The 24170-nt window shown below is 40.5% G+C and overlaps 1 protein-coding gene across 5 annotated transcripts in view; it reads right to left on the bottom strand.

Annotated features, from left to right (window-relative positions):
* LOC126404807 (deleted in malignant brain tumors 1 protein-like) overlaps positions 1–24170 on the bottom strand; it is a 60156-nt gene that overhangs the window by 11203 nt on the left and 24783 nt on the right. Inside the window, exons 1-5 of one of the 5 annotated variants that reach the window (XM_050068131.1) lie at positions 8163–8285; positions 6179–6214; positions 5767–6081; positions 4274–4582; positions 2240–2530 (exon numbers count right to left, since the gene is read on the bottom strand). The exons of 1 other annotated variant lie outside the window; for it this stretch is intronic. In XM_050068131.1, coding sequence (XP_049924088.1) covers positions 2240–2530; positions 4274–4582; positions 5767–6081; positions 6179–6214; positions 8163–8205 — 994 coding nt within the window. In that variant the 5' untranslated portion in view covers positions 8206–8285. Of the gene's footprint in view, positions 1–2239; positions 2531–4273; positions 4583–5766; positions 6082–6178; positions 6215–8162; positions 8286–24170 lie in introns of those variants that run through there. 3 more of the 5 variants (XM_050068132.1, XM_050068133.1, XM_050068129.1) reach the window with 3 other exon arrangements.

The raw sequence follows: 24170 nt of genomic DNA on the forward strand, positions 1-24170 counted from the left end.
TGTTATTATCCATCAACAACACCAAGAAGATATATAAAAAATGTGATTAAATGGATGCATTAAATAATGTGACAGTACAGCTGTGGATTAAGGAAAATGTGAACTTAACTGTTACAAGTTTGCAAAATGAAAAGAGGTAGTTGAATTTCCAGTGCAACATACTGCAAGTTTAATAACAAGGATAAATGACAGTAGAAATAGTTGACATTAGAAACAACAATATAAAAATAATACTTTACAGGGCTTGTAGCAGCAGTCTGTTCACTCAGGAAAGTCCAAATCCTGGTATGGGTAAAGTAATGAAAGCTCCCTTTACAATTAAAGTGAGGATAGTGCAACAGTCAGTGGAGAAGCCACTGCCACAGTCCCAACTTAATAGAGGTAAGGTACAAAATGTCCAGGACCCATTATTCATCATAAGTCCCCATGTGTGAGACAGTTTATATGTAGCAGGCTCACAGTTTGGTGGAAGACCATGTTCTGACGCCTTTTCATGTTGACAGATTCTTGGTTTACTTTGGTCACTATGAAAGAGACAATAAGGCAACCTGACAGTGTTTGAATGTAAATTTGTCCCAGTAACATCCTCTGTCTATGAAGTGATGTTCTTGGAACAGCACACTGATATAATAATTCAAAACAATAAATTCTATCAACTCTGAGCTAACTGTTGGACATGAACATTTCACTGTTGCTGAAGTTGGGCTTTAATGGATTCAGCTGAACTGTATAATTTACCGTTGTGGTGAAATAAACTGCATCTTTCACAGATAGCCCAGGGCCCAATTTCAGAAAGCAGATTCAGCAAACTCTGAGCCTAATCTCGATCTCAGAGTTGATTGAGACTGAGCTGGGAAACTCAGAGTTTTTGGTTCCAGAACAGCTGATCAGAATTAACTCAATCAATTCTTGAGTATGTTCAGCCTGAGGGACGCATGTTCACGGATAGCACCAAAAGCTGTCATCAATTGATTGCAGATGACATGATTGGCAGAAAGCAGAGTTAAATGCTGAGCCACTTATTTCATCCCAACTGAATCGTAGATTTTAATGACCGGGTATGTGTCTTCTAAAAAAAAAAAAAAAATCTATTACATCAGCTGCAGCTAAATAGCATGAGGTGGCATGGGAACAGATTGCAAAGCATATTGATAGGTAATGTGAAGTGATGTTATGTAATGTGATGCCTTAATGTTTGTCTAATATACAGAAAATATATTAACATTTTAACATGTTAATGATGTTCATATATTTTGATATAATGTGCTATATCCTCTTATTCAGCTGTAATTTGATGGGGCCCAAACGCACTTGGCAGCAACTCAATATAAAACACAAACATATTGTACTGCTAAGAAACTTTGCTTATACTGACTTCATTCTTGCAATATTAGGCTGAGGTTAACTGAATTGTTGAATTACTGTGAAATGACTTCCTTTTCACGTAATCTCCTTTATTCTCAGATGGAGCTATGATGGGGATGTGAGTCCCATAAATGCAGCCAGTTACCATTTCCATAGTAAGTGATGTGTCATATTGTGGGCTACTGAGAAAAATAAAAGAAACAACTCTTTTGTTAGATGAGCTCCACACAGTTATTTGAAAATACACTATTGGGCATGTATGCAATTAGCTAACGTCACTAGGATGACTTTAATACTTACCTCTAAAGTTTACCTTGAATTACGGAAGCTAACTTTGTTAGCGGCGATTTAGCACGGCAAAGCTGGGTGCAGTGTTCAGTCAGATCACCGATATAGGCGGGCGTGTCTGGTTGTAGAAATCGAAGATGGTGACGGCCAAAATGCCAACCTCGAGGCCTCCAATGGGTGACATCACGGATGCTATGTCCATTATTTTTACAGTCTATGGACTGTGCCCCCAAAATTGGTTGTTTTAAGCCAAAACAGGAACTTTGATAACCAAAATGAGGTGTTTTTTTTAGCCTAAACCACACGTTAACCACAGTGTTGAAACGTAACGTAATGTTTCACAATATCCGCTACATAATAAGGTAGAAATGTATCGTATTTGTGGTTTCAGAAATGTATGGTGCCAACATTTGTTCTGGCAGTTGAATTAATGAGAGGAGTGACACCACTCATTGGTAGAGTAGAATCACTCTACTCATTTAACTCTCAACAAGAAAGTGAATAAGTTTATTTCCCAAGATGTTGAAGTACTTCTTTCAAAACGTGAATGAAATATCAAGTTCAGGGAATAGATTAATTTCCTTACCAGTAACAGAAAGTCTGATGGAGTCACTTAAGGGGGAGCTGAAGTCTTGACTTGAAACCGTCGTCTGATACTGACACTGGTACGATCCTTCGTCATCAAAGTTGACTGCAGGTATGTTAAACATACTCGAACTTTGAGTCTTTCTGAATGAACCTGAAGTCTTTCTCAAAGTGAATGTTGCACTTAAAAGCTGCTGAATATGACTTGAGACCAAACAAGTGATGCCGACATTCTGACCCCAGGTAACCTTCCCAGCAGGATTCATTGAGATTCTGGGCTTTGGGAGATTTGCTGAAAAATAGCACAATGATATAACATTAAAGGTTTTACAGCTTTGATCATGGCTGTATCATCTTTTTTTTTTCAATAAGCATGTGGTGTGTTTTTTCTATTTTTAGAGAGTGGCAACGTTTGCAAGTGTCAAGCTGATTTACTGTAAGGAGGAAGTCAACAGTGTGTCAAAGTAGAAAACATATGTATATTAAAAGAAGACTCTTTGGCTGTATTTTTCATCAGCATTGAAGAATGTGAACAACAAATATACAAGAGAAAAATACCAAAACACACACACACACACACACACACACACACACACACACACACACATATAGCATTTGAGGACAGTCAGTATGTTTACATGACATTAGAGAAAATCAATTTATTGTGTTAGTCGGACTTAAAAATCATTATAAATCAAATTTCTTAAAGTCAGACTAACACATCCAGACAATGTCAGATCCAAACTGGACTCAAGGCGCTCTAAGCATGCTCTGCAGTTTCCTAGCTTTGACTTAGAAGTCCAACAGCATTAAATTTATAACAGAAGAAGAGCTCAGTAACCACATGGTGAAATCTTCAGCCAGAGCCGTGACTTTTTGGATGGACAAACTGTACAGAGCTGTTACGTTTTCCACCATGTGCACACTGCTGTTGCAAGTGGCTGTTCACTGTGTTTACCTTCATTAAATCACCTGAAAACAACACCAGGCTGCTTCAGTATAATCATACAGACCTCTTCACACATCAAACTGGTCTGTTATATCTGGAAATTCAGCTTTTGTATAACAGAGTCATCTGGTTACTAAAGTAGCCTCTTATGTTTTATTCTTTAAACACAATGCAGTGCAATACTGTTGTGTAACATTTATTAATAAACAATTACTATGACCATGTACAAGGTGAGATATGTTAGAAATATTGTAAAATAGCGTTGGTTTGCTGAGCTGTTGTCACATTTACCTGTAATTAGCACAGCTGTGTCAGAGCTATGAGACCAGTGATGTGACTGGCTGAGAGAGTTATTAAAAATTAACTACACCCACTGATCTAGGCTAAATTCCCCTTTGCCCAACCCTTCTGAATATTGCGCTGCTACATGAACCAAAATAAAATGTGTGCATGGACAAGCCCACACAGTCCGTGTGCTTATTATTTAAATCAACTGATGGTGCGAGAAAGTAAGCTGAGGGCACAATGCATGCTTTTGCACCTCCGTCGCACCACGCCCGCGCAAAAGGGGAACTTAGAGAGAGAAAACTGAAACAGGGGCGTAACTTTATTTGGTGATCATGTAATGTGATTCACTGTTAATCCATCGTTTCATTAATGGAGTGTATAAAATTGCATGAACACTACAGAAAGTGACAACCACAGTTTAAACTGTGACAGTTGTCTCATGTCTCCCTTATACTGTATGTGCTTTGGTATTGTCTGTATATGCCTCTCCACTAAAGTTTGTGTTTTCTCTTTTGTATGTGGTGTGTGTTTCGACAGAGCATGGCTGTCAGTCCACCACTGTGGTCCAGGCTGAGAGATCTCAACAACTATTTGATGGATTGCCATGTAATTTGGTACATTCATCCTCAGGAAACTCCCCTGACTTCTCCTCCAGTTTCACCCTGAGGTTTGCATTTTAGGTCTTCATAAAATGTCTTGACAACTATTGGATGGGTTGCCATAAGAAATGTGCAGACATTCATGGTACTTTGGAGCTAGCCAGACTAGCTGATGTAAAATCATAACAAGTTTTCTCACCTGAACACACCACACCAGCGTCCTCACTGTGTCCACAGTTATGTTTCCCAAATCCATTGTGCTGACACTCAGTTATAGACCTTTCACTTCCTGAACAGCCCACATCATCAAGCCAGATCTGTCCGGTTCCTTCACCAAAGTGAGCTGAGTGAGGGGCACTCAGTGCCGTACCACAGCCCAGCTCTCTGCACACCACGCCAGCATCTTTTAAGTCCCAATCGTCATCACAGACTGTTCCCCAGACATTGTTGTAATAGACTTCTACTCTTCCAGAGCACAAGGTAGACCCAGACAATCTGATTGGCACACCTAGGCACAGAATACAGATGTCAGATCATTGCTGTGGAGGGGTAGCTGTCATTTAGTCATGACACAAACCACTTCTGTAAGACACATTTGGAAAAAGTTATTGTTAACTTACATATTTTCTAACACTTACACAGACAGGGAGATATAACACTTCTCAAAGGTAATCAAACACTGGATAAACTTCTTCACTTACATTACAGTTTAAGTTACAGTGTATTTAGCAACATTTCACACTTGTTACTCTAAAAGCCTACTGCAGCATGGGGTGACCAGGGGCCGTATTCACAAAGCTTCTTATACTAAGAGTCGCTCCTAGTGATGAAATTCTAAGAAAAACCTTAGAATTGTTACGTTTTAGAGGTCTTAGAAGTTCCCCTCAAAGTTAAGACTAGGTCCTTGTAAAGATAAAAGTTATTCACAAACCATCTTAGACCTTAAAAAAGCTCCTAAGGTGAAAAACTGTTAGGAACGGAGAGGAGGACTTTTAAGAGTTTCTTAATCAAAGGAGAAAATGGTGCAAACACAAAGAGGTCAGAGAAATATTCTCCAAACACTGAATGATAGTGTAATACGTAAACGAAGGGCCATAGATTAGATTGTGCAGGGATAATATTTGTGGTCAGTCTAATTATGGGTATGCACGCCTATCCCACCTAACAGTATCATTAATACTAAGATACTTGAAAAACTGTAAAAATGCAACAGTGCAGCAGTGATGACTTGGATCTGTCTAATCCCTCCGTCAGCAGTGATCACACTAACACTGACAACACTTTCACAGTCAGCAGTTCATCTCATTTCCTCTGGGTGTCCACACCTTGCAGGCTCAAAAAAGGCTGTGTCTCTGACAACCAATTACATCTGTTAAAAGAATGCATCACACCTAGCAACAGGGTCAATCACACCTCCTCACTCACTGAGGTAAAAGTTTCTGTCCCTTCCTTGCTCAGAGTTGCTCTGAGAACTTTCCCAAATCACTCCTAAGCTTGGAATCCTTACTAAAAAATTAGGCTAAATTGGGAGCTCTCTCAGAGTATTCTCAGAATGTTTGTGAATACGGCCCCTGATCTTTTCCAGTGCTGCATCTGAGCAGCTCATGACACAAAGAGTAAAGGACAGAGCTGTTCAAATATACAGAAAAGGATACATTTTATTGAAAAGACTTTATCCAAAGGTTTTCTCACCTGAACACACCACACCAGCGTCCTCATCATGTCCACAGTTATGTTTCCCAAATCCATTGTGCTGACACTCAGTTAGAGACCTTTCATTTCCTGAACAGCCCACATCATCAAGCCAGATCTGACCAGTTCCTTTACCAAAGTGGGCCGACTGAAAGGCATTCAGTGCTGTACCACAGTGCATCTGTCTGCACACCACGCCAGCATCAGTTAAGCCCCAACCATCATCACAGACTGTTCCCCAGATGTTGTTGTAATAGATTTCAACTCTCCCAGCACAGCGAGTAGACCCAGACCCAGCCAGTCTGATCCGACCATCTATCAGACACATTACATACAATATTTTAAAATTTTACACAGACTAAAAACTGAAAACTAAAAGGTTTTTATGCATCACACAGGAGAATGGACTGACCTGCAGCAGGTGGAGTAGAGGTCAAACATAGAGAGACTATAGGAGAGAACAGAAAAGAATAATACAGCTTATAACATTCAGTTAGCTGACAAGTGCAAAAATAGTATTATTATTATTATTAATAATAATTTGAGGGCGTTGTTTTTTCATGTTGTAAAATGAGGGAACAAGTCCGCCAGTGTAGGCTAATGTGTGTGAGAGGAGGAAAGTCCGAGAGTGTGTGATCAGTTAACCGAGAGGATCATGTCATACACTCATCAGTGGGCTCGTTCCAGATTAACTGCGCCGTCGCGCAGAGGCGGTGACAAGCGCGGTCAAGTCGGTGGCGGAATCCAGATGTCCACCCTCTGGACCTGCAGACTGAGCCCTCGCAAACTTCAGCTGTACGTTGTGTGACTTATTTACTGTCATCACATAGAGTAGAGACTTTCAAGGGGCTGATAGACAGCCCTCGAGATCGTTTTACTCGTTGCCGTGGAAACGTTAAACTATCGCTGCTGTCATATTCATATGTGATATACATCTCTTTATAACAGGCTACAGCCTTTGTAAATAAGAACAGGACTATTACTCAATAAGTTGGGCATAACTTACATTAGAAGACCTTCTGTTTTTCGGCCAATTTTTTAGTCTATTTCCCTGCACAGCCTGATAGGCTGCAATAATAAAATATATTTTCACTCCCTCTACAGCCTAAACTTCTACACATCTCTGTATCATGATGTGGTTGAATATTATTTCTGGACTACACAATTCAAGTAACATTTTAATAGACCTAACTATCAATAACTATTCATAACAGTTAATATCAGTTTGCTGCTGCAGAGCAGACCTGTCATCTCAATTACACAGGCTAAATAAACTGTGTCTGACTATAAGAATAATATTTTCAGGGGGAAAAAACAAGACAGCAGCTTTCATTAAAGATCAGTCAGATATAGTCAGTTCTTCACATCTGTACAGATGTTATTTTAAGAATGCTCACATCCCACTGACCATCAGTCTTTGTGTTGTGAGATACTTCAATAATTAAAACAGTCCAATGTTAGTATACAGTAGACTACATATAGTTTATGATACAGTTAAAATGGCCAAAAATGTGAATAACTGCCTTGCAGGATGATTTAAGGTGTGCCCTAAATTTTCTGCTTGTGTTCCTAAAATTTTCAGTTGGGGGCTACAGTGCTCCTATCAAAAGAAGTTAGTCTGGACGGATTTTTGATGACAGTAATTTGTGTATAATCCACATATTTGGGAAGGCTGCGATCATATGACCAATGTGCTGAATGGAGGAAAGAATAAAGAAGGACATGGTCCTATATGGTCAGATGCTGGGATGGTGGATGGGGCACAAAACACAGGACTTTACCCAGGAAATGGGTGTTTGGAACCATGTAAACATGGTGTTATTTTATATATTAATAACTATGAAAGAGGTGCCCCTTTTTTGTTTTGCTTCAGCACCTGACAGAAAAAATGTCTGTGCACAGGACTACTTTTCTACGTCATTAAAACTGAACATGTGTGTCTTGTCTTAGAGATGTTTTGTAATCGATAGAAACAGGCCACAAGTTACCCCAAAGTTCTTTGCCACAGATTCAACATCACAATAAAAAAAATAATAATTCAAAGTAAGGGCTGAAGATATCCACTGATGTTGCTGGAGGAATTATTTATGCTGTACTGTTATTTATCTTATAATAAAAAAAGGAACCGTTCACGCTCTGCTGGAGACAAGGCAGTTACATTTGTTTGTGGGAGATTAACGAGTATGTTGATGGTGTTGAATAAAGTGTGAGGATTATGCTATTGGCAAATAAGGAGGAAGATCTTTACACTGAAAAATGAGTGTTAAACAAGTCGTTTCTGTGCTATACAATAAAATACATATAAATATATAAAAGATTTACAAAATAATATACAAAAATACATAAACAAATACAAAAGCTGCTTTCCTGATAAAATGTTGAAATGTTTATCTTACCCAGGATAAAATAGCAAAGCTTTCTCTGTTGTATATTCCCCATCGCTGACACACAGGCTTCTGTGTATCATTTATCAGTGACAGAACAGACGACACAAAACTGCACTAAAAACCGCGTTGCAAAGAAAAAATTAACAGCCTTGTCCTTCCTGGAAGACTTCCTCCTTCTAATTCTGGTACTTTTTTTTCAGCTGAAACTACAGAGGAAGCCAGTAAGCAGCACCAAACCACAACATGTATCATAAAGTCTGTCTAATACACTTTTTTATTAATCGACAGAGAGTTCAAAAGCTCTGTCAGCTGTATGTCTTCCACATAGGTTTGCATATTTGTGCATAAAGGGAGTACAGAACATGCATGCACTGCATTTTTGAGCTCTTAACTTAGTTATGTATGATGTCATGCAATTATTTGTAGAATAAAATATTTCTTTAAAGATGCAATAATACATTTTTGGCAAGTAAGAAGCAAAAATTCCACATATACACAGCCATCACCGTATATAAAGGTTATTTATGTATTTATTGTCAACAACTAACAGTTTGTAAACCCCTCCCCTGTAATGACTATTGTCCAATCATAGTTAGGCAACTGTAACTAGACACAACAGGACTATCAAGCTTTAACTGTATTTATTTATTTGACATTGACTTAAATGGCATTCTGCAGTTTTATAACAAAAATTCAGGAAATACTGCTGGTCTACAACCATCTGACATGTTCCACCAGCACGGTCATGTTGGTCTGCTATCACCTAACACCAGCTATCAACCTGGCTGCTCACCTCTCAACCAGTTGCACAAAACTGGTCTACCAGCTTATCACCAGCTTCAGCAAACTGTCCCACCATGTAAATCCAGCTAGAACCAGCAGCCAACACAATCAATGGTCACCAGCCAGAAATAAGAAGCCTGCCTATGTCTACCTGTCTGAAATCAGCAAACCATTCCTTCAAAAATGACCAAGAATTTCAAATGTAAATCTGCCTCCATGACTGCTGTTAATGGAAAGCTGGACAGGCTTAGTGACAGTAATTAAGAGGGTCAGGGCTTAGCTAATGTATCATTTCTTACATCACTGTTCTCTGAATTATGTGTTGGTCTCCTTCTGGCTCTTTCATGAATATACTTTATTCTCCTCTTAGATTATACTGAAATATGTTTTGTTTCCTGAATATCTGAGCAGCAAGAATCTGAAATGCTGAACATGTATTAGTAAATAAAAACACAGTTGTGTCACAGTTTTAAGAAAATCTCTACAAACTGCACACAGAAGTTAACATTTTCTCCCCCTTTTCAAAACAAACAGACCTGGTAATGTAGGGCCAGATCTACTAAAGGTTTGCATGTATAAAAACGTGTGCAAACTCACTGCACACGCAAAAAAATGTACAAACTGATTTACTAACAGTGCGCACTAAGGGTTGCGTCTTTCAAAGGTGCAAAATGGCACGTCTGCATCCAGTTAGTATGTTTGCTGCAATGAATATGCAATATGGGGCGTTTACACGCAATTGTGCGTGTGCTTGGAGGAGAAAATGTAAATATATTAATTTAGCCTCGTAGGGTACCTGGCTCAATTCTTTTAAAATCATGAAGTAATGTTGATGTGAACAGCAAGGCGATCTCAAGTTGACCTTGTTTTCTCTCTTTCTCCTTCTGAATGAACCAACGGTGTAACTTTGAGTTGAATATTGGGGGGGTTGAGATTTCCGCCTGTGAAGCAGGTCTGAGGACATGCCCCGCATGAGAAAATGTGTATATATATATATATATATATAAAGTTTGTAAGTCCCGGCGTGCACAGCAACTAAGTGCTTCTTCTAGGTGCCAGCTGGTGCAGGTGCAGATCTGATGAAGCAACATGTGAAACGCGTTGTTCGCCCTTCTGTTTTTAACTTAATAAACCTTCTGTCAATCCTATGCTCTAGTGTGCACTGGAAGTTTTTTGAATATATATATACATATATATATATATATATGGTGAAAAAGACGAACGATAGCAAACAAAGACGAACTATAGAGAAAACACGGCAAAAACTGCTCCAGAACTACTCCAAAACTGTCAGAAACAACACTAATACAATTATTTACGACACCAAGATGAAGATGTTATTTACAAAAAAAACACAGCTAAAACATCGCTACGACACTCACAGGCTGTACTCGCTTTGATCCGCTGACACTCTCCTACTTGGCTGACTTCCGCCCTCTCGCCCACAGGCACTCCTGCCACTACCGTAATGTACCGTATATCACTGGAAAGCTCCACTTCTCAGCAGACAAACGTCACTATTTTTTACTGCTAAATTGAGAAAATCTACCACATTGTCGTGTTTATAATACTTAACATTCATTATCAATAATTATGATATGATATTGGGGGGTGGGGGGGTTGTGGTGGCTGGTTTGGATTATTGGGTTGGTTACAACCCACCCATTCCGCCCATAAATTACACCTATGGAATGAACTATTGTTTTGGTCTGGCTCACACTTTATTAATTGCTTTTTATCGCGTGATCTCGCAGTTCCCACGTGAGCTTGCGGCTCCGCTACACTGTGCGATGCTCCAGAAACGCATCCAGTAGGCGGGGGTACACGTCGTCGGTCGCTCCAGATCCACGCCACTGCTGACGCTGATTATTTACTAAAGAAAACATAGCCTACTTATTATGTTATATTCCATTTCTGACAGTACATCCCCCTAAATCCTACACACGGGACCTTTAACTTCAAAACAGCTCACAGGTTTTATGGGAAATGTCAATTTAGTTGGATTTAAATGATGAATAAAGATTAAATATTGCTTACATGCTCTTGTTGCATTAATGTAAGGAGAGGTTTCTACCTGCCTGCCAGGTCCTATTCTGCTCTACAAGAACAGCAGCTCATCTGCTAGCTTGTTTTACTCACCAAAAACCAATCTAGGTGTGAGTTTCACCATCCTGGTCACTGAAGGTGGTGACACAGGGAAGCTTCCAGGCTCAGGTGGGTTGATATAGGTGCAGAGAAGCAGTGATGCAGTGTGGTTTGCTACTCAATTACAAATCCACAGCCTACATATAACTGTGAGTTTGCTTTATGATAATAATAATAATAACAATAATAATACATTTTATTTATAGAGCGCTTTTCAAAAACTCAAAGACACTTTACAGGCAGACAAAAAAAGTGCAGGAAAATACAATCAAGAGTGCTAAACAGCAGACGAAAAGAGAAAAAAAAATACAGACAAGAGTACAAAGTTATAGACAAATAAGAGTGCTGAAATTACAAAGTTAGGTGCAGTAAAAATGAAATATCAAATAACAGTAAGAGTGCAAGGGAAGAGCAAGAATAAAATAGGTGGGATCAAATTTAAAATTTGCTTAACTATGCTATGCTTTACATTGAAGAAAGTTAAGAGGCTTTCATTTCACAGCCCAACCAGTGTGTTTTACACACTGACATTTTGTTGAAACCACGGCTGCATTTGGCCTTCTCTCTTACAGCTGTAAACAGGCTGAAACTAACACTGGTTCCTCTTTAAATAACACAAACCTCAGCTCTTCAGAGACTGGGCCAGGAGGAGTGTCACTTCCTCAAAATTTCTTACATATACTGCTGTGGTCTGTAAATGTTAACTTACCCATGTGACAGAAACTCTGTGAAAACGATGAGGTTTCACAGTGCCCTGCTGGCTCCAGCAATTAAGGAAACAAGTCCACACAAAACCAAAAATGAAAGTAAAGTATTTTGTCACTATTTTTGTTTGTCTCACCCAACCCTAGGTCATATGTGCACTGCAGGTGTAGCAAGTAAAAAGAAACATTCTGCAGCACATCAGCTCTGCCAACAGTCCACATCCATTACATCTGTAATGTAGCCAAAATATAAGATTAGTTGACCAGCAAGCTCACAATGATGTTATGTAGCGTAGTTCTAATTTGTATCGATGCATAACAACATTTTGTTTACCATCATGTCTCTTTTCGTCTTTACATTTTCTCCCCATGTTCTGTCTGTCTCCCCCTCCATGTATGCCAGCTAGCTGGAATTATTGTATTTTTAAATAGAGTTTAAATCTCATTTGTTAGAATATCACTGGGAAAGACGGACAAGAAAGATACTGTTGTGTCAGTGTGATTTAGGGCTGTGAGTCCCAAAGTTTCCATACTGATGCCCTACTCCATTTAAAATTTGAATGATCAGATCATAATGCGTCTTGATGGTTGTTCACACTTGAGTTTAGCACTGTCCACCCAAGATGCATGTTAATAGCAGGTATAAACAGGCTCAGTGGCAGAGCTGAGGGCAGACAACTAAACTAGAAACTGTTGAGTAGTAAAGCACTTCACATAGCTGTTCCTTCCTGGCAGATGTCCTCCTGTGGTGGATTATTTACTCGACTGAAACTTCAGAGTTTCTCAGCTCAATAGTTTCAAACCATAGAGTGCAAAAGAGCGGAACCTGCAGCACAAAAGCAACACATCTATGGAGTATTCTGACTTTTATAATTGTTTTTGATCAAAAGCAAATGCATAAGCGTTGTCTCCACATATACTGTACAATGCCTATAGAAAATATTAAACCCCCTTGGTAGTTTTCATGTTTTATTGTTTTACAGTGTTGAATAAAAGTAGAATTTGTGACTCTGATCAACCAAAGAGGCTTGAGAGTCAAAGTGAAAACAGATTTCTTTCTAACCTGTGTAGTCAAGGTGTTTCACTGATTGTAAAAGAATAAATAAATAATAGATATACTGTACTTGTGTCTAGAAAGTCCAAACTCTAGTGTGTCAGAATTGTGATCAAACATACAACTTGAAGACAAAAGAACACCCCGAGCAACTCTGTGAAGAAGGTGATAGAAAAGTACCAAGATCTATGACAAGCTTCTGTGCATACAACTATAATGTTCCCTCATACTGAAAAAATAAAATAGGTCAAATTCCACTGCCTTCCAAAATGTCATCATTATGGTTGTAACAGTTGCAGTTTCACTCCAAAACTACATGATAAGGTTTAGGCAACAAATCTATGCTGTTAGGTTGAGAAGAAACATCATGGTTTGACATCAAATATGTACTCTTGTCACAAATGTAACCTAAAGTATGATATGACACATCACATACATCACTAATTTAGTATGCTACACATACAAGCCTGCTAGGCTAAGTTTTTATTAAAAGAAGACAACATTGACTTTGGGACCTGAATACCCGTCTCCTCGTTTAAAGTCCTGTGTTTGTTTGACCCATCTTGTCACAGTGTGCACTTCCAACATGCTATACATGCCATTCTCTCAGTAAATTTCCACTCAACACACCTACCTCCCAGCCTATCATCTGTCCACACATCTCCTTCTCCTGCCGGTCCATGACACCCACATCATCAAGCCAACTCCACCCACCTTTGCCTCATTAGGGTGATATCAGCTAAATTGGGCCACTTTTTGGTTAATCACTTGGGAAACTAAGAAAAAACAATGTATGACATTTGATTGTGTTCCTATGATTAATGACTGTTTTTAATATTTTTGTGTTGAATTTATGTAATAAAATATAATTGTTAAGACCCTACAGCTATTGAAACATCAGCTGTCCCCCATTTTTGAGATGCGCAGTGTTCAGGTAAAATGGGCCACCTGATCAGCTAAAATGGGCCACTCAAACTGCAAAGTGAAATAGTCATTTTTCATAATATAATCAAATTATCTTTAATATCAACACACATAACACAATAGAACATTACATTTAAATACATTAAACATCCTTTCTTTTACCTCTCTCTTCCTTTCTCCTCCTCTGCTTTCCTCTCTCTTCCTTTCTCCTCATCTCCGTTCCTCTCTCTTCCTTCTTGTTTGCCATACTGTAATTATAGTTTCATGTTACTTTACTTAACCATCTGCACTATCACTTCTAGGTTACAGTACATGCCTCTTTCACCTTTCCCTTTCTCGTGTGTGTGTGTGTGTGTGTGTGTGTGACACTGAGCGCTAGCTAGTGAGAGCTAGCTCACGATGTGCCCTGGACCAGAGCTAACACACACATACATAATTACAAAGGAAAATGTCCTGCCACGATTAATACTCCGGCTTCACAGATTCTTGTTGCCAGATTGTTCTTTGTTATTCCAATGCAAGACTTTCCAGCATGTGTTCCCAGACTGCTTCCTTGTTGTTGACCTTGCCTTTCTCCGACTTTCCTGCTTTGCCTGCTCCCTGGTAAACCACTCAGCCTTCTGTCCTAAACCATGAGCTCTGCTTCCACATTCCTGATTTCTGTATGTCTGTTCCACATGGCCGTGTGGAGGGACTGCCAGTCAGCTTTCCATTGTGAGTTCACCTGTTCTGCTGCCTGTGATTTCCAGTGCTGTGGATTACCTTGCCATGTGGCTGCACACTCAGCCTTTGTGTGTGAGCCGCAGAATCCACTCATCACCGCTGGTTCCTCAACTCCACGCCGGTTCTGACCTCTCTACAGCCGGCTCCTCACAGGAGTGTTGGCTTTCTTCGTGTGTTCACCTGGATCAGACCCTCTGCTCATGTGACATCACCTCCTGTCTCCTCCCTCATGGTACCGTTGCACACTTTTGAATTGTTTGCTCTTTGTGTGTATTCAGTGGATGCCAGTGACTCACCAGCATTCTGCTCCAGAGTACCACATTAAAAGTGCTGGACTAAACCTGTGTCTTGGAAGGCCCTGAACCAAGAAACTCACTTTAACTGTGGTGTACCTACCTGCTCATTGTGTGATTGACAAGCAGTATATTAAAATTTAATATAAACTGCCTGTCCTTGGGGCGTCGGTGGCTTAGTGGTAGAGCAGGCGCCCCATGTACAAGGCTGTTGCTGCAGCGGCCCGGGTTCGAATCCAGCCTGTGGCCCTTTGCTGCATGTCATCCCCCCCTCTCTCTCCCCCTTTCACACTTACCTGTCCTGTCCATTAAAGGCAAAATGGCCAAAAAAATATCTTTAAATAAATAAATAAACTGCCTGTCCTCGGTACTGCTATTGGGTCCAAACCACACCCATTACACATCTAACTCTATAGTGGCTTCTTTGATAGGCTATTTGTACAACATTATGTGGACTTTGTCGCTTTTTATGCTATGTCACATCAAGTCTCTGCTTCTGTAATAATTATAATGGCCACTAGAGGGTACCGCCTTACAATGAATGTAAGTGCGGGTCATAGAGAGCAGCTTGCACAGTCAACCTATGTGGGGGGTTTTTTCCGGTAAAGCGACTGCATACAACAGCTGCTTCACTAACTGGTGCGTTACCAGTTCAATCAGGAGACTTATTCTAGAGTGAACAGTTATTTTTTACGAAATGCACAATATGATTGGTAAAAAGTTCTTTGCCGATTAGACCCCATCGTGACGTGAATATTAAGGGGGGGAAGAGATGCCATGAATAGTTTAAGAATTTTCCCACAGACGGAGTCGTGACACTGGTGGTGGAGGTGAAGACAGGGATTGTTGAAGGATGAGGATGATGGGATGAGGAGCAGGCCTGGGCAGTGATGAGCTGAAGACTGGGGGTGGATGGGGTGGAGGCGGGTCTCATCTGTTTGTCCTACAAAGACAACTGACAGCAACAGAGAGAACAGCTTTAAAGCTTGACAGCAAAATATGATTTGCTTAGGGAGACCGTGGCAAAATCTGGTTGGATTAATTTAGTATGAGGCCCATAGTCAGCTGATGGAGTAGAAGCCGGAGTGGAGCAGAGAGAAATGTGAATGAAATGAGAGTGTAAAGAGAGTCTTCCTAACTTCCATTTACAGCTTGATGGGAGAGTGGCAAATAAACATGCCATCTGAGCTGCAGTTTGCCTGAAGGCATGTGGGAGACACTGAAGTCAGATGAAAGAAGCGAACAGACCGGACTTTTGACAATTGGACAAAATGCCATGATTATACTGCACATCATCATCACACTATAGGCATGGTGGTGGCAGCATCACTCGGAGTTAATCATATGCTGGTAAAAGCAGACACTGACTAAAAGCTCTATGTGTTTATGTCACACACTGGCAAAAATGTTAAAGGGGAATTTAAGGGAAAATTTGAGCTGATCAATGTTCACATGTTGAAATATCTCTTACCACAGTATAAGGATCACAGTTGTACAATAAAATAGCTTTAAGACTACAGTGATTATATTTGTGGAGAAAAAGTAGATAGCAACTGTGTAACCTCTCACTTGGCTGTCAGAATGAGCTTAGTTAGCCAGATACCTGCAGAGCATTACTGACACAGCATAGGTGTCATTAATGCTCAGACAGGTGAATCTGGATCTTTGGCAGAGCCTTTTGCTGTGCTCCAGCTGTGTTTTAAAATATGTCTGATGCCTGTCAGCCTGAGCCCTCTTGTGGCACATAAGCTGACAAATGACACTAGATCATTTAAATGCCTGCAGTTTATTCCTGTGTCTTATACACAGTAGTGTATGAATATTTTTTTGTTTATTGCATTGTCTGTACAGTATTTTTTTTTTTCTGTTGGTTATTCTGTATAAACATGTCTTGCATGTCTGTCTGTCCAGGTACTGTAGTTTTTCGACCTGAATCTTGGGTTTAAGGACAGATTGTAAAGCCCCTTCAGGCAAATTTCGAATTTGTCATATTGTGCTATATAGAAAAACCTGACTTGACATGACTAGTAGAAACAGTTTGACTGATGGTGAAGTACTACATGTTTTCATCTTTTATCTCCTGAATTGATAAGTTCTTTACTGTAATCCTGTGAAAATAATTTGTTTAAAAACAATACTGATAAATATCACAATCACTGGTTGCCTTTGTGGATCAGCTTTAAATATACAAAGTGTTTCATGATGACTGCATCACAAACTTCACAGGGGAGTTCATACTGACAGGCACACTGTGAGTTCTGTTCATCAAAGCACTGAAGAAGAAGTTGTTGGTTGCAGCGATTCACACCTGATCCTCACTGTTTTTGACACAGACTAACTTTTTAAAAGCCACAGGGCCACTTCAGTCTGTGGCTACAGCTCAATACTGGACTAGTTAAAAAACGTTGTTCACATCAGTCTCTGACCAGTTTACACAGGCAAATAGGGTCCAGTTTAAAAAAACAAAGTTATCCTAAACAGTGTCACAAAGGTGTTGATTCAACTGTGGTCATTTCTAGGCTTTGTGCTTTTATTTTACTGGATTGCATTATATGTCCATGTCAATTTGGAAAAACACATTTGAACTCAAGATGGATACATTAAGACATCACCAGACTGGAAGTAAAAAAGGATAGTAATCTTTTAGTCATCAGGAGGTCGATTGCAATAATAAATAATTGGCTGCCGATTGCTCCGCTCTAAAATACTGGGTTATTATCACACCATTAAGTCCTGTCTGGTTCTGTCTGGCACCCATCTTAAAATTTCCAACGGTCATATCTGAGTCTGTGTGCATGTGCAAAAAGATAAGCAAGAACATTTTTAAAAAATCAATACGACTTTTATTTTAATAAAATATATGTATATATGGCACAGTGTGTGTGAAAAGACAGATAAATATTTGCCCCCCAATTTAAATTTTGAACTGAGGGAAAGCTACGGTCTGAAAACACAAGAAAACTACTGTGTCACTTGCCTGTATTATTTTTATTACAAGGTATTTTGAGTGAATGTGCTCTGCATGGGTGTTGTTATTCCTGTAAAACTCAGCTTCGTCAGTAGAGGGCACTCTAAGCTTTACACTTGACTTGGTATCAGTGGAACAGACGGAGTGGTCAGTAGCCTACTTGATGAGTTGCAGTGTGTATGCTACCAAGAGAGTTCTAAATCTGAACTGTGTATCTACATTTCCTACAGGTAAGTTGACTATAATGAACACCCAGGTAAAAGATAACTGTATGTTTTAGCAGAAGCTTAGTTTTTAACTGTGAGACTGAGAGACACTGACTTTGACCGTGGTTAAGAGAGTGTGTGTATGTTGCCGCTTGTGTGTGTAATAAAAGATGGCGGGTGCCGCTGGAAATAGCTTCGGTAGGTAAGTGCATTGCTAATAATGTTCTGTGTGAGTTAAAGTGAGTGAAATGTGTGTTTAGAGATGCATATGGTTGAGATACAAGAGTGCGAGTAAACTGTGTGAAGTAGGACGAGCAGAGTGACTGTGTTAGGAGCGTAGATTAGCTGTGTGTTATGTCGAGCAGGCTAAGCTAATGGATATGGCTTCGACATGGTCATGCTAACTCCCGCTAATTTGTTAATGCCATAGCCTGACTTCATTCCTCTCCATCAGTAAGGTTAAAGGAGCATTTCGCTCCTTATCCTATATCCTTATTTTTTGCATTATTTGTACATACTTTATACACATTGCTGGATTAACAAGTTAGGGGGCCACAGGTCTACAATTTACTGTCAGGCACCTGTTGACCACATATAATGAAGCTTCATCATATGTCCAGTAGGGATGCAACGGTCCTCGGTAAAATATTAAACAGTTCGGTCCGCCCTGCACGGATCAATACGCCCTTATGGACTGCGGGTTTTCGGTTTTGCAGTTAATTTTGAATTGATGCTTTACAGGCCACTGTGTGTGTGCCTATCCACAGGCCGAGTCTATGGATGTATAAAGAGAACGGCCGAGTCAGCCTGCTGCACAAAAGCCCTCCTCGCAACTTAATGTCCAATTACTGTTGTGGCTCCGCCCACTCACCCCCTCACACTGTTGTGAAAAAACAAACATAGAGAGCCATGGCAAGCGCAAGCGGAGGAGTTGAGAGACAGAAGTTTGAAGACGCATCGGCTTCATACAAATCTCCGGTGTGGGATTTCACTGACTGCAAATACTGCTTGAAACATGTCCAGTGTTTCCCCTACCATTATATTAGGGGTGCTACTGCCACCCTACCATTATATTAGAGGGACGCCCCGCCCTGTACCTTGTCCTTTTATTAAACAAACTAAATAGCGATTTTGTGTATCCATATAAGTAATCCCAAACTTCAGTTCTTAAGTCAAAACAGCAAGTAAGGTGGACCCAGTGAACTGACATTACCAGCACTGGAAAATGGAACATGCTCAGTGCCGCTCCGCCCCAACAGTTCCTCTGATGGTGACATATTGTACATATGATTCTTAGATTCTAGGAGAGAATGATGTTGCTCATGATATAAGGTGGCTTGTGGGTGTAACCGCTGGGTTAGGCTAATGTTAGCTATGTTAGCTGCAACATCATAATGTGAATTTAATGTCATAAGCCTCACACACCGTTTTTGTGGACTGACTACTTGATGGAGATAGTTATAGAGCACATATTTGGTATTTTATGTGGATTGTCAGCTGCTGCGACCTGACATTAAACATAACATTAGTCAAGTTCAGGCTGCTCTTCATTTTCAAGTTAGCTGCTGTTGTCCAACTCCATGGAAACAGGTCGTACCACTATGTTTGGTCTAGTTGGCTTAAAAAGCATAACTGTCGATGGTTCTTTGTGTCTCATCAAAACTCTCTAACTCCATTTTATCAACACTTAACTAGTCTGAAGTACAGTGTTGTACTCAGCACTCCTAGTAAACTACCATTCTGGTGATGTCACAAACTAGCTTGTTGAAAGATGGCTGCACCCTACTGGTGAAAAATGAAATTCCATCTACTTTTTTAGCAAATCTAGATGCGTATCAAGTTTGATTACAGTGCTATATCTTGCCTAAGGAAAAAAATCCAATGAACCTCAGACATAGTTTTCAATGTTTCATCTCCACTTTAAGATTTCAACATTCCATTTATTTGGTGAAATTGATTGCAGCGGGTCAAAAAATTAGTCCTTTGTCCATGGCAACCACTGTAACACTGATGACCACTGGACACCTCAAAAGTTTTGATAAATATCCTCAACTTCTCCATAGATGTCCACAGCTGGTTCATCAAAGGGCTGGTTTACATTTGCATAGATGTTTTCATCATTGCCAGTTTCTTCTTCATGTTCTTCGTCCTCTTCTTCTTCTCCTTCCTCTTCTCCCCTGCTCTCCTTGACACTGAAACAGTCCTCCTTGGCTTTTATGAAATTTGCATAATTGTGATCATCATCACTCTCTGGCTCCTCAGAATCATAACTCTCTTCCTCCACCCCTGCTCCCTCTTTGAGTTTCCTCTTGGTGTCCATTGGATCAACATTCTGACATTCACCCTCTTCATCCTCATCCTCATCACTTCCATAAACGTTCCTGACTGTGAGAGGCACTGAAACACAATCATTAGAACAAAAATGTGTCATGAGCATCAGAATAAATTCTTTACAAGCATTCAAACACAAATGTTGTGATGAAAGTGTATCAAGAAAAAATGGAAAACAGTTAGTCTTTTCATGTAATGCACTGTGTGTCCTGGTGAACACAGACTTTGAGTTTGGACGAGAGTTCCAGGCTGCTTGGTTCGTTGTCTTCTCTTGTAGACCAGACAGACCACTATCAAGACCAGCAGGAGCAACAGCAGACCCCCAGCAGCTACTGAGGAGACCAGTGGCAACAAAGGCACTGGGAAAGAAAGAAAAAATAGTTTATCCTGAAAACTGTGTCCATTTTTATCATAGGATTAACAATCTGTTTTATATACACACTAGATTAAACATCTCAAAATAACAAGCCTTATGATAACAAATGAAGGGATTCTGTCCACAGAACTACTGTCAGACAGCTTTTATTTTGGCACTGACACAGGAAGTGTTGAGTTCAAAATAAATGTTAATATTCTTTTATGTCTGTGACTGACATGAACATTGAAACTGTGTTGAATGGTGGTACAATGTCAATATGATTATCAAAATTCAATTTTCACTGCCTCTTTTTGCTGAAAACAGCACATGTTAGCAGTCTACCTCATTGCAAGTGACGGTGAAATGTCCAGGCTGATGTCACCTTTGTCAAAATACCCACTGGAGATCTCATCCCCCCTGATTCCTGTTCAATTTAAGGATGAGCTCACTTAAACTCAGGAGTGATGCACTGGATATTTTAAAGTTTGCCTTCCACTCATCATTGACAAATATCCCACTCTGGAAAGTGTTCCATCATCTGTTCGTTCATCTGGGCCTGATCTGAAACTGTCATTAACCGTTCCGTCTTCAGCTCCCCAAATATGGTCAGAGAGCACTGGGTGGGAGATTTGTCCACCCCAGGGCTGAGGTATCTTTCACTTTACCAGCAGCTGGAAAGCAACACACAAGAGCTCCAAAGTGGCAGCCTTTATTAACTGACAACAGGCCTTTTGAGTTGGGAAAAGGGGGGCCGGCATCCCACATGTCTACAAACTGACCAAAATGTGTCAACCCTTGGTACCTGCCAAGCCTCTCCATCCCTCCTGAGCAGGGCTGGATTGGCCATAGGGCATACCGGGCAATGCCTGGTGGGCATATTTTGTGCCGGCACAATCGTAATTTACTTAATGTAATTATGTACATATTTTTTAATGGCCATGCCGGTCTTTTAAGCACGGAAAACTGCTCATTGGTTATTTTTCTACAGTGACACTGGGCCCCATTGAAATCTCTCAGCCCTTCCTCACGGCCTGCCCCCTCCCCACTCATTTTCTGAGTTCTCCTGAGTTCGAGTAGCTGGCTGTGTGCCTTGTGCATAGTGGTGGAGTGCATAGCCTACTAACGTACACTGATGGATAAACCACCAGAGCCCAAGGGAGGTGCTGAGAAGCTATGGGAGAAAAGGAGCAAGAATCTGCAGGCAGATGCAGCCAAATGCTCGAAAATATCTGCCATGTTTGCTGTAAGATCTGGTGCAGCAGGGTCGTCCACACCCAGTGCAGTACATCCCGTTGCACCAAACATAAATGTGGACCTGCAAGAGAGTAGTTCAGGAGAAGAGGTGGCTGCTGGTGGAGATGATTTAGAGGAGGAGGAGGAGGGACAGAAAGATATGGCCCAGGGACAGATTGAGGAGAACAGAGTAGCCACTGCCGGCCCGGTAAGGAGTATTATCAGCAGAATGAAGGAGAGACTCTTTCATGTTGGGAGGGAGATTGTTTGTGTTGTTTGTGTGCGTCCGCGTATGGGTGTCCACCTGTCCCGCTTTTCATGCATTTGAGCATTTGCCTGCGTCCTCACGTAGGGTACTACTGAGATTTATTTTAATTTTGGTAACAGCGTAATGTGTGCTTATGGCATTTCACCAATCATATTGGGCCGCCATGGCCAAAAATGCCAGGGCCATTTTTTTGTCCCAGTCCAGCCCTGCTACTGAGGTGGAGTCTGGACCAAGGTGCTGTCGGTTTTGCTACTCTCAGCTTTACTGGGAATCCCATTGTCTGTTAATTAGCGGCTGTGCCGCTGATGCAACCATATACACTAAGTACAGTAGTAGTCTAATTCAGCTATTGTTCATTAAACTAGAGCTGTAGTCAACCAAAGAAAATCTTGGTCTACTAAAGTCGTACATATCAAATATCACATTTTCAACTAATGGATTAGTCATGGGGAAAAAAAAAAATCTGCACATTATTTTTACTTCTGCGGTGGTGTGTCTGTGTCACTCTGCAGTTACACCTCCAAAACGCTAGCCGGCGGTGGAGGACTGTGTTAAGTGCTGTAAAGTTTAGTTGATTCAAAACACACATTAAATATGGTTAATAGAGACAGTTTCAAACACAAGTACACAAATTGGCTTCACTATAAAAAGCAGAACTGACAGACAAACACTCGTCTTTATCTGGACACATTTCCCCCACCAAGACAACATGCTAACGTTATTAGCACACGTCTATAGCATTTTACATTGTATAAATTAGCCTAGCGTCTAGCGTCTAGCGATCTTTTCCTCTTCTCATATAAAACCAGGGACAACAGCAACATTTAACAAAGGTAACGGCACTCAATTTGGCTTCATTACAACTCACAAGATTCATCGACAAAACAACTGTCTTATACTAAACACGTCTTCCAAGCAAATACAACATGCTAACGTTATCAGCACAAGCCTATGGCATTTTACATTGTATAAATTAGCATAGCGACGAGTGGAGATTTCCTCTGTTCATATGAAGCCAGGATAAATCCCTAAAAGATATATCACACACAAGATTTAAAATGCTATTTTAGTGGAGGCTTTACTGTCTTAACAATTTATTGTTTCTTATCTGTGAAATACAAGTAGCTTCGTTTCCACTGAGGGAAATGGTTTCAGTATACAGAAACTGACAGGAGGTCTGCGTCACCGCGACGCTGAGCATAGGGTGGGCAAGTTCAACTTTCTGTCAACAACGGGGGTGTTTTGAAAACACCCCCATTTTCACAGGTAACTTAGGCCCCGTTTATAGGTCAACGATTTCAACTGAAAACGGTAAACTTTTGTTGCGTTTTGGCCGATCATTTACACGACAGCGGTGTTTTGGGTGCCTGAAAACGCAACGTTTTGAAAACGGGTTCCAGAGTGCAACTTTTTGGAAACGGCAGCTTCTCCGTTGTCATGTAAACTTGCAATATGCAGTTCCTCTGAAAATGGAGACTTTTCGCACATGCGCATTAGTTCCAGTCACTAAGCATGCCGACCGTCACAACAACAATGCAGAGCTCTGTTTGTGCTGCTCACCCTGTTGATTTGAAGTGAAGTGTAGATCTGTTACTGTAGCAACTCCACCTCGTCGTCCATCTAGACAAAGTTATCTGTGCATGTTTTCGCCATTGTGTCTTCTTTGTTTTGGTTTGTAATCACCATGTTGTAGAGGAAGGCGCTTCAGCGCAGGCGCATGGCGTCATGCCGTAGTGTTGCTTTGCAAATTTACACTGCCACCCATTGGCCTGGCGTGCATACTACAGCGCATACCTGTCAAGTTTTGGATTTGAAAATAAGGGAAATTTTCCGGCGCCCGCCGCGAGTCGTCCCACCACCCCAACCAAGCTCCAGTATCCCTTACATTTTAAGACAGGTGTACAGGAAATCTAAAATAACCACTTGTCAACCACTTACTAACTACAATTAGGTGATCAGAATCTGATAGGCCTACCTTTGTTGACACTGAAATGCTGTGAACATTCCTACGTTATAATACAGCCTAA

Source organism: Epinephelus moara, chromosome 18 (genome assembly GCF_006386435.1).
Source record: "Epinephelus moara isolate mb chromosome 18, YSFRI_EMoa_1.0, whole genome shotgun sequence".
Taxonomy (NCBI): domain Eukaryota; kingdom Metazoa; phylum Chordata; class Actinopteri; order Perciformes; family Serranidae; genus Epinephelus; species Epinephelus moara.